General features: G+C 36.6%; 1 protein-coding gene across 1 annotated transcript in view; it reads right to left on the reverse strand.

Annotated features, from left to right (window-relative positions):
* The window catches only part of LOC140157132 (tyrosine--tRNA ligase, cytoplasmic-like), a 46377-nt gene that overhangs the window by 30682 nt on the left and 449 nt on the right, over nt 1-15246 (reverse strand). The window contains exons 2-6 of the mRNA XM_072180211.1: nt 9926-10083; nt 8869-9018; nt 7464-7639; nt 6081-6126; nt 641-857 (exon numbers count right to left, since the gene is read on the reverse strand). Coding sequence (XP_072036312.1) covers nt 641-857; nt 6081-6126; nt 7464-7639; nt 8869-9018; nt 9926-9985 — 649 coding nt within the window. The 5' untranslated portion in view covers nt 9986-10083. The remainder of the gene's footprint in view (nt 1-640; nt 858-6080; nt 6127-7463; nt 7640-8868; nt 9019-9925; nt 10084-15246) is intronic.

Below are 15246 nucleotides of genomic sequence, written 5' to 3' on the forward strand. Positions count from 1 at the left end.
GATTCATAAGATGTATCCTCTAGGCATATCCCAATTGAGGCAAGTATTTATCAGCAGCACAAGGCATCAATCTTTGATCAGCTGGTACTGATGTTAACATCCAAGTGGCTGCCTTATTAGTGAAACAGAAAGCAGCTTTCTCCTATTAATCTTCAACAATGTTAGCATACAAATAGCTGCCTCATGGCGTCTATATTACAAAACTTAAAACCAAATTAGCACATACACATACATAAACCCCTTCTTGTGTTTGCCAGCAACTGCTGACATTGTGTATTGCTCTATCAAAACGAGGACATCTAAATCAACATTTAGTCAACAAACCGAGGACCAAAATGGTGTTTGATACACAATACGAAATACGCCTACCAACAGAGGTCACTATATTTAATGCACAATAGCAGATAAAATGCATTTGGCATGCAATTGTGACCTACTGCGGACCTCCACGGTGCTTGTTTGCAGGTAAATTCATAATTTAAATGTGGAAAGTCTTGTATGTGACCTCGTTTGCAGGCAAACACTGATGCATACAGACAGAAATAGTGATTGCATAGTCTCTTCTGAACAACATTCAGAAGTTGTTCTTGTGAACAATGTTCAGGCAAGACAAAATTCATTCTGTTTCTCAAAGTCTCACCCATAGGATTCATAAGATGTATCCTCTTGGCATATCCCAATGCAGGCAAGCATTTCTCAGCAAACGTGAAGATCTTCCTCTGATCCACTCCGCCAAACTGACAGTCTACTTTGAGGTACTCTTCATCCAAGGCCTGTAGTCCTGGGTACAGTAAGCCACTCAGTAATGGATGGGTCACCTGCTTTACCACTTCTGCACCAGCCTTCTTGGCATCATGCTATGTGAAAATATCAAATTTACAGACAAGTTGTTATTGTAGCTATTAAGTTTATTTTTTTTGCCTTTTCAAATTGTTAGTGTCTGATATTTTTCTTGTTGTGTGGTCCAATGTATGTGGAATAATACTAATACATTATTTAAATTCTTAGCCAGTTTGCTGTAGAAGTGACGTCATAATTGGATTAACTACCATAGCATGAGATTAATACAATTTTTGACTATATCGCTTTGCACTACAAGCAGATTGCACTCATCACCTGTGTGTCTGCAATCATAGATTGAATACAATACCGCTCTTTTCAAAGACACTAATCTTACAGGTGCGAGTGATCAGCATGATATGGTTCAGTGCATAGCAGCGTTCGAAATTTTGGTTGTCCGTTCGCCCGGGACAACTAAAAAAGTCGCCGGACAACCAAAAATACTGATTCGGTTGTCCGCCGGACAACTATAAATCTGTAGCCAAAACTCACCTTTGTACGAGTATCTTTTAGCCGATGGTAATATTTAAAATGTGAAACTATTTTTTAATAAAATAAATGTTAATTTAAACGTGGTTCCACAACCCATGAGCTGCGAAACTCAATCGCAGCCATTATCTGTTTACTTTATCGAGCCCCCTCGATACCGGAAAAAAAGTTCATGCATCGGGGGAAGTTCAGTCCTTTGCGTTCGATTACAAGTCTGGATTACAAGTTACAACCATAAACAAGAAATGTCTTTAAAAAAGACAATGCCTCCAAGATACCAGTGGGCACCTTTTGTTATTAGTTAAGGAGACACTTATAATGCTAGCTTTAAGGTAACGCTATTGGATAGATTTTTGTCTGATTGAAATATGTGAGTCCATTCTCTCCTGATTACAAGACTGAAAATTTTATTTTAATCGGATATTCGGTTACCAAAATATATGGCCTGTCAAAATGGCGCTTGAAACCAAGAAGTTGGCAACAAATTTCTTTTATTTTTGTTATGCAATGTTGTCAGGTAGGCCTTATTTTCTAATTATATATGCAAGAATTGTACAAAGTAAAATGTTCAGATCGGCTACAAAATAAGATATAAAACCCATGGATGTTTTTTCCATGCAAATTACCATTTGCATAATTAATTAGGGCCCTAATCAACTTTTCTAATAAGTGGCCCTAATTAATTATGCAAATTGAAATTTGCCAAAACGCAACCGTACTTTTGTAGTACAGTGTGTGTTCTACCCATGTACCATGCCTCAGTACTATAGCTCTTTTAATTGTATCTGAAATCTTTACTTTGCAAATTCATGCATGTAATTAGAAAATCATCTGGCAACTGGACTTGTCAAAAATATAGAAAATAAAAAGAAAGTTGTTGCCAATTTTTTGTTTTGGTTTCGCGCCATTTTGACAGGCTATATCTCAAGAACCTAATGTAATCTACAGGGCATAAGCTTTAACATATTATTTAAATGGAAAGAAAATCTAAATTTGTGCATTAGCCAATAGGGCCACGGTCACCTAAAGCCATCTTTCAATCTTGCAGATAATTCTGATGTATGAAATAAGACCTTCAATCTTTCAGATATGAAGAGTTCCAGATGCAGGCAGCCGTTTCTGTTTTTTTTTTTAAATATAGGCCTATGCCCAAGTTGTATCAAGAGTCATTTCTCGTGGATTTTTTGACTGAAAATTACGATTGTAACGTTTCAGAGTAACAAATTTTAGTATCAGATTTTTTTTATGCTTGTTGATTATATTTTGTATTCAGGACTAAAATAATATTAATATTATTATATTTAGGGGGGTCTTTTTATAGGCCATTACTCTTTTGTATGTGTAATTGAATAAAAAATCAAAAACATTATTGTTTTGTTTCCTTCATTTGTGCTTTGTCTTGCATCGAAGGGCCAATATCAACACCTTGTTTGTAAGAAGTATTGTGTGGGAAAGATGATTCTTGCATTTTATTTTTATTTTTATCTTAACAAACAAAAAGCAAATTTCTCAGTCAAAGTCTTGAAACGGTCATGGGTATGCATGCAAAAATATTGCAACAGTACTCAGTAGAACATAAAAAAACTGATACATGACCATCCCCGCATGGGAATTGGGGAAGCAAATACTTTAAAACGAATTATTCCGAATTATATCAACGCAATAAAATTGCAATACTTTAGTACATGTATTTGAACAGCAATGAAGCCGGCTATAGGCGCGGCTAGGCGTATCATACCATACATTGCAGTTCAAATGCATCATGATCATGATTGTGGCCTAGTCGAGCCTAGCATGCATACCAGTCGGTCTGCTGACTCGCTTGTGACACAAAAATACCTCAATTTTGCACAAAACAATCCATGATGTCAAATTATCACATCCAAAGTGTCGCCATGAACGTCAGCTTCAACTTCTCCAGCCAAAGTTTTTGCATTGATAATCAGGTTTTATGTAATCATGAAATTAAACCTTGTTTGATGTGTATTCCCATTGCCACAGCATAACGGTTTTCCAACTTGACTTCTACGATAAAGCTGCTGCTGAGCGCTGAGGCTAAAACCTATAATTAAAGACCGAATTAAAAAAAGACTAGTTTGCGTCTGACGTCATGACAAAGGCGCGCCGTGATTGGTTGCTGACCTGCGCGGTATGGCATTTTGGTCTGGTTTACAGGACGGCATACGCAAGCTAGTCTTTTTTAAATCGGTCTTCAATTATACAACATATGAGTTTGAAAATATTCTAATGCATAATTCATTAACTTGATAGACCCACGCCATTGGCGCCACCTGCTAGGTGTTTCTAGAATCCCTATAGAATAAGATTAATTTTAATGCTAATTTATTGCACATGCTGAGGAAGCGTGATTACCTTTTTGAACATTCGGAAATGGCGATAGGCGAATTTATGTATGGCGCAGAGAGGTGGGGGATATATATTGGGCTCTCAATATTGGGCGGAAAGTAGAGTACTTGTCAGGATATAAATTTGTACAATCGGCCTACATGCCGCGCAATGTGCGGCATTTTAGGTGTCAATTTCAAAGCAAACTACCTCCTGCGGAGGCAGAAAAATGTGCACCACTGTTACTGAATAAGCTTAATATAAAATGCATTGTATTATCATCTTGAAATTTTCAGAAGAAATCATGACCAATGTAGTAAAAAACACCCATAATTTGTAGCCAGTATTTTATAAATACCCAACCTTGGACATGTGCATCGGTAAATGTAAACAGCTGGTTTGGGCATTTTGACATACGGTCGGTCGAGGGCTAGCATGGTTCCCGAATCTGTCAAGCTCTTGCAATAGTAAAATCATGTCTAAAGAAAAACTGGCTGTCAGCAAAAACCCAGGCAAAAAATCTGACCTCTGACCGTTGCTAAGTGATTGATGATATTATTATAAGTTTCAAGACACGAGGCAATAAATTATAATGTGCATAAAAAATATTCAGATCAGATCAGTTTCAAAAGACCCATTGTCTCTTTGGGGGATTTCCCTATGAGCTCATGAATAATTAATGAGGTATATTTCAATGGAGAATTTTGCGTACATATTAAAATCTTGACTTCTTGAAAACAATCATGAATTCTGACTGCCTTTAAGCATAAAATACGGCACAAACATGGATTTATTGATGATAAATAATTGATGAACATGCAACTTGTATTTTCTTGGATATATTTGATATTTTATTAGCAACAAGGTGAGTTTGGGGAAAGTGTGTGATGTGTGAATTTGACGGCAGTGTATGTTTTTAAACTTGCAAATTTAAGCTTAAAAAGTTCATTAAAATTTCGGACAACCAAAAATATTTCCGGACAACCAAAACATTTTTTGAGGTTGTCCGGCGGACAACCTCAAAAATTGCTTAATTCGAACACTGGTGCATAGGTATCGTGTGAATGTTGTAGTGCAGGGTGATATATTCAAAAATTGTATTCATCTATTGCTATGGTAGCCTTACGTCACTTCTACAGCGAATTGCAATATTCCAATAATTTTTGAATCAAGTCAATTTTGTTATCAATATTCCAATAATTTTGTTATCAATAAAGCTTTTCCATATTCTTCCCATTTGTTCTGAATTCCTGAATTTACAGTACAGCTCTAGAAATGAAGCACAGAGTTTAAAAAAAATAACTGTGAGGGCCAGTTCATGTTTCAGACTGGTGTACATCGGTATGTCAGTGTCAGTACTCAAAATAATACAAAATCTACAAAGGCCATTTGAGCCCTGGGTTTGAAATCTCAAACTAAAATTCCAAAATTTTAATGTTACACTGGTCCACATTTTGTGACACTTTGTATGACTTTGCTTTAACCCCCTGAGCACTACCTGCCAATCTAACATTGCCTCTGATTGGTCAATTACATGATATTTTCATTTTAATCACCAATCAGAATGGAGTTTTGCAAATAATTCACCCCAATTTTTTTGCGTGGTGAAATTATTCTAACAATGTTACTGATTGGTCCAATTGATAATGAAAACTCCTTTTTGACCAATAGGCAGGTAGTTCTCACAGGGTTAATCAACAACAGGTAATGCCATGAATTGATGATACAGGAACACCATGTCTGCCTTGCTGACTTTGGTGACAAAATTTCACTGGCCCTGTGGGTCCATGAACAAGTGTATCAGTGGGACTGCAGTGATTCCACATCCTTTTGGCATGAGGCTCACCTTACTGTTTAAGCTGAAATTTTTGCGGTGGTATTATTTTTGTGGTTTGACATGAGCCCACAAATTTCAACCCTCAACGAATATGCTCAATGATTAAGCTTAATTACTAAGAAATCTACAACCATGAAATCATCACCCTGCGAAAATCTTAGCGATGCTTGCAACCGCAAAAATTACTGTACATAGAAAATATTGGCTTATACAGTATTTTGAGCAACATGTCTTTGCAGAGGATGGGGAGAGGGTTGAAGCCCCAAATGAGTTGGTTTTAGAGCTCAATCCAGCCCAAAGAAATTTTCAACGCCACACTTCCAAAAAAAGAAAATTTCACCCCCTCCCCAAAAAGACAATTTATCACCAAAATGATGCCTACTGGGAATTTTGTTGTTGTTGTCCCTTCAGACAACTGACCCTGATACACCACATGTAAAATACCTGGACCCCTCAAAAGGATTTTACACAGACCACACTGATTTCTGATGCTTACTAACAGTAACAGTTAATCCATTATAATGAGGAGATTTGACTAGAATATTACACTGTTTTTAAAGGACCTTACCTCTGTTGCCACTGATGATAATCTGTACATGTCTAAAGTATATTCTCTGCAACAATAAAAACATTGAAAAATTATTAAAAATTAATAATCTAAATAATAATCATTCCAAATGAATATAAGTGAAGAAATTTTAGAGAGAGTTCTAGGTTTTCAGCCCCATCACCAAATTATTATATCAACCAAATTGTTTGTTGCTGATAAAACATTGTATTAGAGTTTCTTTCTAGAATCTGAACCAGAAGACTTTCAAAAAGTGAAAATGGATAACAGAACAAAATTGAGGATTAAGAATTTTACACCTGCCCAATTTTTGCCTATTTTACATTTTTCTCAAAAATTATAGCACATTGGTGACAAGTAAGATATGTATATTATAGGGGCAAGGACTACAACTACTGTACTGAAAATTCAGCAACTCAAAGCAAGTAGTTATTGATTTATTGATCAAATATTGGTTTTCCCTCATTTTTGACTGTAACTCCACAACTGTTGTCTGTGCTGAAATAAAATTTTCAGTGCAGTAGTTGTAGTCCTTGCCCCTATAATATACATATCTTACTTGTCACCAATGTGCTATAATTTTTGAGCAAAATGCAAAAATGGGCACAAAATTGGGCAGGGGTGTAGTACCCCCTTAACAGCAATTCGCACAATTTGGTAGATGAGAACTTCATTGCATACACTTCCACAACTTGTCCCTATAAAAGGTCCATAACAGAAATTTTGCTTTTTGCTGACTCAAAATACAGTGCAATTTGGCAAGATAAAATTTGCAATACAAAACCATCGTGCCTTCATACCTCAAAAGACAATAAATTATAAGCCATGCCAAAGTGCAGCAAATTTTTTACAGATGTATGGCTAATTGCAAGTCTAATAGGAAGTGTAGACCAGGGCTGGATTTTTTTCCTTGAAGATAATGCCTAAAAATAAGAAGTTTGATTACCCCGGCACCCTTTTTGACCAACCGAACATCTGAAGAAAAAAAAGGTTGCATTTTTGGTTGTTGTTTTGCTTTTTTTCAAATTATTTGGTATAAAATTTGCAAAATATTTTGCCTATTTGTAATTCCTATTGCACAACTATGATATATTCAAAAAACACCTGACAAACCTTAATAATCATTGTTTATCATTGTATTCTATGGTGAACTTGCATTTCTTAACATTTTATGTGGCACCAAAAAAATAGCCACAGACCGACCAACCACAATTTTGGAGCTTTAAGGGCAATGCAAACTATTTTTTAGGCCTAAGCCAAATTTCCTTTTTGATCAAATTTCCTATTCTTTCATAAATGAATTTCTCTTACACCCTTCCATCCAAATCCCAAAATATCCCTGGAATACATTGTACGCTTCCTGGATTCAACACCCTGACTTACCTGCTAAGCTGGAAGTCAGTGCCTTTGACAAAGTTGAGTTTTTCCAACGGTACCCCGATAGATTCCAGCATAGCTTTGATGATATGTTCATAATATTCAGCACGTTTGGCTAGTAGATCCCATGGTGCTTTCATGTTGTCTAGGTAAGCATGAAGATCAGCAAAGAGTATGGTTACCTGAAACAAAACAAATATGAACAACATAAGACTCACAAAGCAGATGCAAGCATGAAGAAGTCAGATGCACAAACTGATAAAATAAACACCATTTGTGACCGTCCCACGGCGAATGAGCCGTAAATTCCTCCCCGGTCAATTTTGTTTTATTTCGTGTTTAAAAATAAACATCATAAACTTAAAATGGTATATCATTTGACTTCAAACGATATCCAGAAGCGGAGTTATGGTTAGTTAAACTTTGCTCCTTCAACAAAATTATAGCTTTTTTCGTTTCTATGTGTGTCTCTTTTTCCACATTGCTGGCAATAAATATCAAACAGTCATAATTGGCGGTCATTTCAAATCATCCCCAAGTCAACTAGGTTTAAGAAGGTTCTCTCATTGTTAATTGTTGGTTATGCATACCTATACAAATAACCCACCACTTGAAAAGGATTTAGCAAAAGCAAACAAAGACCAGAGTTATTCAAAGTTCTATAGCCATCTAAGGTAGAAGCTTATTATCCACTTCAATAATAGGATTATTGATTGGTGTTGTGACTATCAAAATAAGACAGATGTCGCGCCAGCTTTAGTGACTGATGAATACGACCTTCGTACACATTTTACACCATAACTCAGAATACAATTTAGGGAATTTACGGCTCGTTTGTGCTGCCGGGTCACATTTTCAAACTTCAGGCCACCAACATCTGCCCTATATTGCTGGCTTTAAATTGACACCCTTACATGTAGGCGAAGTAAAATAAATAACATGTACAGTATATCGTCCCTGCCCCACCAAGTTTTTGGAGATTTTCAAATATTCTTGCTTCCTTACTTTGTTTCTAAAATTGTTGTGATGAAAAGATATGTTCAGAAGTTCTTGGTTATCATTTATAAACACATTGCAAAAACTTTCTTCAAGCTAGGGGTAGGGGTTTGGGGAAATAACAAAAATATTTCAGCGTGAGTTTTAAGCTTACCTAATGATTTTAATGGGAATTATCATTCTAAAAATGGCCTGTAATAAATGCTATTCCAGCGTATACAGTGCGTACCATACATAGCTGGCCTGGTACACACTTTCTGCATGTAATAAGTTCAAATCAATTATGACTGACTTTTGCAATAATAAACATAGCAACAAAAAACCCTGGTTTGAATGTCCCATATCTCTGAAAATACGAGTTTTAAAATGTGGAATTTAATATCTCGCAAGAACTTTAAAATGCCAATAAGATTACCTTGCATCCTGCTCTCAAGAAGTCTGCAATCTTGCTCATGGGTACAAAATAAGCCACATGAGGTTTGCCGGTAGTGGCCGTTCCCCAGTAGATGTTCACATCTTTGCCTTCTTGCAGTAATCCCTTTAGTTTGTCCTCACCTAGAGTTTCCTGAAATGAAATACAAAATGTTTAACCCTATGAAAACTACCTGCCTATTGGAAAAAAAGAAGTTTTCATTATCAAATGGACATTGGTCCATTTGATAATGAAAACTTCTTTGAACATTGTTTGAATAATTTCACCTTGCAAACAAATTGGGGTGAATTATTTGCAAACCTCCATTCTGATTGGTGATTAAAGTGAAGATATCACGCAATTGACCAATCAGAGGCAATGTTAGATTGGCAGGTAGTGCTCAGGGGGTTAAGTAATACTGGTCAATTAAATAAAATCAATGCAACAGCAGTGGCAGTGCCAGGAATTTTTTCTAGGGGTCAAGGGGGGGGTGATTTTTTTGGGGAGGGGCAAAAATCAACAAAAGATGGTCCTAAAATTGGGTGATTTTGGTCCAAAATAGGGTGAAACTTTGTCCAAAAATCAGGGAAGTTGTCCTAAAATTGGGTAATTTGGGGCCAATGTATTCAATACAAATGTGGCTATGAAAAGACATCATACATTCTTCAGAAAACATAGGACAGGGAAACCTATTACCAGCCAGTGGCAGCCACTTAAAAAATCCACTGGTTCTAGTAATATAGTGAACAATGTGAATGCTGAAATGGGATTTTTGTTCCAAAAAGCACTTATTTGATTCTTTGATAAAATTTCCAAAAAAGTCAAAAAGAATTTTCCAAGAGTGCAATGCAAAACCATGTCAGTGGTCAAAAACCCGAGAGTAAAATCACTTGTGTCAAATACTACTACAAAACAAAATGTAGAAATGACATTACTGATTTACCACTGACCCAAAAAGTTGATGGGCAATGGTACAGTACTGGCATGCCAAAAGTTCTCTATTACGTCCGTATGTATTTCCTCAACATGACAAAGACTTTAGACTTTATAGATATCTTACCTGCAAGTTCCTGGTAATAAATTCCAAGCGTTGGTCTGGACTCAGAGTCGATGCCTCCATAGTGATTCCTAGACTTATGACACAATATATACTGCTTTTAGTACCTGTGACCGTCTGATCGAGTTGCAATATCTTCTCAATACAGTTTACATGTATTCCTAATAGTGAAGAAAAAATATCAAGTTGCATTACGATTGCATCAGCCTTCATCACTTGTGGTGACTTTTATATTACTAGTCCAAAAATTTTGTTGTTGCTATATTGAAACTTAACTGGTGGAATACGGTGTAAAAGTGGAATAAAATTGTGCGAAGCGTGCAAAAATTTGCACTTTTTGGTCAATATGACTTTATGAGGTTGATACATATGTGTAATTAGGTCAGAAACCCACACACATCGACAAAATGACATCGCCTGATAAATAATTACATTGTACACAAGGCTCCTGCTGGACGTCCAGATGCAAAATTGTATTGCTGGACGCAATGTTCAACAAATTTCACCAACGTTTTGCTTCCGCAAGTTGATTCAGCCCAAAAATGAGTGATTATAAGCTTACCAAATTGGTGTCTGCAATGATCCTATTTCGTAACTCCAAAAATAAAATTTCACATCTTCATCGAGCATATTAATATTAAATTAGTGACAGACCAATCAGTAATCAGCATTATTGACTTTATTTTGTAGTCTTCTACGCAGCCAGTTTGGTTCAGCTCCCTCCACACAAATATTTTGTGGAGGGAGCGGAACCAAACAGGCTGCTGTGGAGACTACTTACTTTGCGAACTTCCAGGAAGGCATTTTTTTTGTGTAGTAAAAACTGCTACTCACTTTTAGATTTGAGTAGCAATTCCAAAATTGTGAGTAGCAGTTTGTTTTCACCATATTTTGTGGATATTTTTGCATACCTTTTTATCGCTAAAACATTCTTTCAGGTGGATTCCAGCCATAACTATATATGTCTATATCTATCGTCTTTAAAATTAAATGCAGTGGTCAGTGATCGATTTTTGTATATTTTTTTGTGTAGCAAAAACTGCTACTCACTTTCAGATTTGAGTACCAATTCCAAAATTGTGAGTAGCATTTTGCGATGCTAATTCAGGTCAATAGCTTTAGTCAGATGTCCCTCGGTCCATTATGCATCTCAAAACTACATGTATTTTAACACTACAGGTCGGAACACAATGCGTGGATATTGAAGAACAGGTGGATTCGATCTACCATCATGCATTGCATGGCGATTTCTGCCATGAAGATATAAATCGGGGCAATGACACTGTGCCACATTATATTGGGGGATGGGCAGGCTTTGAAATAAGAAAAAAAGTCCAAGGGTCCTTCAGACCCTTGCCGTTGAAATTTCAATGACAATGGTCCTTACCAATTTTCAAGGGTATTAAATGTTGGTGTACTGTAGACTATAGAAACAATATCTAGCAATTACCTCCTGCTTCAGAGAGAATTAGCTACGGCAATCACGGTATGTACATGTAGATTGTAGAAAATTGAAAACCTGGGTTGAAAATTTGATGGGAAACTAAAAATGAAAGTGTTCTCAGACTCAGGGAGCTGGACATATTATGTTTTTATTTTCCAGTGGAACAACAAAACTAGGATTTTTTGCTCTTTGCTTGGTTCAATTGCAGACCCGTACCGTAGTGTAGGAAATTTGCGGGTCCACGCCTACTTTCACAGGTATTTGATGCACAGGAGGCTTAAAGGCATTCCTACAATGCACTATGATTGGGAAATTTGATCGATATAATCTAATTTTAAAGGCAAAGTCCCCATTGCCAGACACACAAAATGGTAATTTAAAAACTGCAGCCAACGAGCTAATAGTCGAGACTTATGACTGATATTTGATTTTCTTACCTACATGTAGGAAACATTCATATTGTCCCACTGCATTAATTTTATTGCTACAATGTAAGTCTCGATGTTTTCAATGTTAAATAATAGGAAGCTATAGGATGAAAAGTTGAAAACACCAGATATTTGCACACAATCCCAATGCAAGGTATGATCAACTGTACCACATGTGTACAAAAGCCAAGGTCAGAAAGGGAGTTTCCATAACCTGACCACCTTTTCTGACTACATGTACCTTTTCTGACCACCTTTTCTGACCATCTTTTTTGACCATCTTATTTGACATTATTTTGATGTTTGCTTCATTTTTATTATCTTTAGGCCTACACTTTGCACAATAATGTTGTACCATTCTGAATGTTAAAAGTGACATAAAATTGAAATTACTAGTATCAAGTGAAATTTGTTTTGTTTTTCACAGGGCAGTTTAGAGAGGAGACAATTATCATTTCAGGTGCTGGGTCAATAATCAATAAAGTAAACACAATTACCACTTCACAAGGTCATATTCATGGTATTTGTCATACATGCCCTGATATATTAAGGGTGCAGTATGAATGTGAATATGGGTTTAAGGGAATACGAGGTATTGTTGGTCGAAGCAGATTTTCATTATCTGAATCAATATATTATTGAAAAATAACACTTTGGTGTTTTGCAGTTCATTATACAAATCATATACTTTGGAAAACTTGCTTAATTTATTGTTAATGAGTTATGTACGTTTTACAAAAGTGTTGTTTTTTCAGCCCTCTTTACAGTACAACATAACTCAAGAACCGCAGCACCTACAAAAGTATATCTGTGATATTTGAATTATTCTTCACGCTTGCTATGAATAAGCCCAATCGCCATTGTAACTTTCGTAATCATTAATAATTAATTTATCATTGTAATAATGTTATCATTATAAATAATAAAATAATTAATTTATACAATAATCAAATTTTGGGGTTTGTTTTTATTCTAGTATAAACACGTTTTAAATTATATTTTGTACGCACAAAACCCCAATTTTTCTGACTTTTCCCGATAGGTCAAAGGACAAAGTGTCCCAAAACTGCAAAATGTGTCCCACAAATGGGCCACAATGCATTGCAAACTTCCAATGCCGATTGGGCTTATTGAGCAATGCAATTTTTGCTAAAGCTCACTACCATTTGCAAGATGCTGTGAACTACTTTGTTTTCTGCTGCTTCGACCAACAATACTTCGTATACCCTTAATTGTCCATCAGACAGACAAAGTCTGAACAGGGAAGTGCTGAGGGTAACACTAGGGAGCACTCGTTCGAATGAAGTCAGGAAAATTGGATGTGTGTGCAAAATTTGTTTTAAATAATTTCATTTACCATGAAAGTGTTGTAGTTTTTAAGTTTCAAGTTTTTATTTGGAAATTGCTTTACATCAGTGGCACTCGAATCGATCCAGTGTTCGATTTACCACCTGCATACCTGCACCAGTGCATGTAACATTCCCTCTGTGCATGCAGCTTTTCACTACCTGCCTGCACGCGTGCATGTATGTACGATTTTAGCGCTAGCGATATGACAAGGCAATATACAAAAGTAAACAAGCAGTCAGTCCGATTTGGAAAAACCCAATCTATTTTTAGTGCAATATCCTGACTTCATTAGAAGGGCTGGCGCAAATCGCGCAATTGACAATTCCCGATACCCTATCACGTGAGAACTGTCACTTTTTTTCATTGACTTCCCTAGTCTCCTACACAGCCAGTTTGCGTCGGTCTGATACTTGTCGATCCTAACGAACATTCGAGATGGCCACATAGTCTGGTCCGAGACTATGACTTCCCTTAGAGGGGCTAGCGTAATGTGACGTCATCCACCAATTCCCGATACCCTCGCACATGTAGAAGCTGTCATTTTCATTTCATTGAAAAAAAAGAACCGGAATTTAAACCGTGGGAAATATTTGTTTACGTACGGAAAATAATCATAATAAATTGTTCAGCAAAAAAGGAAATAGCTCAAAAAACACTTGCATCATTCTGGAAATCGTGCACCTCGTCGGCGACTAGTTCTAGAACAGATGAAGCCACAGCATCCAGTGTTTTGGCTAAGAAATCGGCGAGTGATCGGCATAAAAATGACAACATTGACAGTGGAGCCGGGAATATTATTACAAGCTTAAGGGGGTACTACACCCCTGGCCAATTTTGTGCCTATTTTTGCATTTTTCTCAAAAAATATAGCGCATTGTTGACAAGTAAAATATGTATATTATAGGGGCAAGGACTACAACTACTGCACTGACAATTCAGCAACTCGAGGCAAGTAGTTATTGATTTATTGATCAAATAGTGGTTTTCCCTCATTTTTGACTGTAACTCCACAACTGTTGTCTGTGCTGAAATAAAATTTTCAGTGCAGTAGTTGTAGTCCTTGCCCCTATAATATACATATCTTACTTGTCATCAATGCGCTATAATTTTCGAGAAAAATACAAAAATAGGCACAAAATTGTGCAGGGGTGTAGTACCCCCTTAACTGACAATGATCGTGATTCAATGTGATTTTATGTTTGCTTTAATTTTTGGTGCATGCACACTTTTTGCTGTGCATGTAGAAATTTTGGGCTACATGCACCAGTGCAGGTAGGAAAAAATTTGTAAATCGGACACTGACTCGATCCGATGGTGCATCCAAGACATTAAATATACAAACAAAACTGTATTAAACAAAACTAAATCAAAGGGTACTCGACAAGCAAAAGGTACAAATAAATAATCTAAAGTGAGAAGAAATAACAACCATGTACCCTTAAAAATGTTGTTCAACTCCAATACATTATTTTGTACATTCATTGAATGACCTTTGAAAATTGGGGTACAAAAACTCATACTCTGCAACTTGAGGTCAAATTTTGCACTATGATTGTTTAGTTAATGTTATTGGACTATGGCATTGGGATAAGGTCATTGTGGTCTTTAGTGTAAGAATCAAATATCACAGGGCTCACTGTAAAAGCTGGTCAGAAAAGGTGGTCAGAAAAGGTAGTCAGAAAAGGTGGTCAGGTTATGGAAACACCCGGTCAGAAACCCCATTGGGTTGTGGGAATGTCTTTAAACATCCTCTGTATTTGACACAAGGATGCGCCTTATTTCAAACGCTGGGGATGGGAATTTTTCCCCTCATCCCCCAGGGATCTACGCGGACTACGCCTATGGACCTCATGTTTATGGGGGGGGGGACATATCTGACAGTAAAATTAAAAGTTAACATTTAATGAAAAAAGAAATATTTATCTATTTTTTATGGAAATATAGGCCTATGTTACTGTCAAAAGTTAATTTGTATTAGTACTTCTGTGGTCCAGGTACAAGCCCGCGTGGTGATCGGCGATTGCGTGAAAGTGGCAAGGTCTCCTCCCCCTACGCAACGACGAACCAAATGGGTAAACCGTCTTGCAACTGAGTGACTGAAT

Source organism: Amphiura filiformis, chromosome 7 (genome assembly GCF_039555335.1).
Source record: "Amphiura filiformis chromosome 7, Afil_fr2py, whole genome shotgun sequence".
Taxonomy (NCBI): domain Eukaryota; kingdom Metazoa; phylum Echinodermata; class Ophiuroidea; order Amphilepidida; family Amphiuridae; genus Amphiura; species Amphiura filiformis.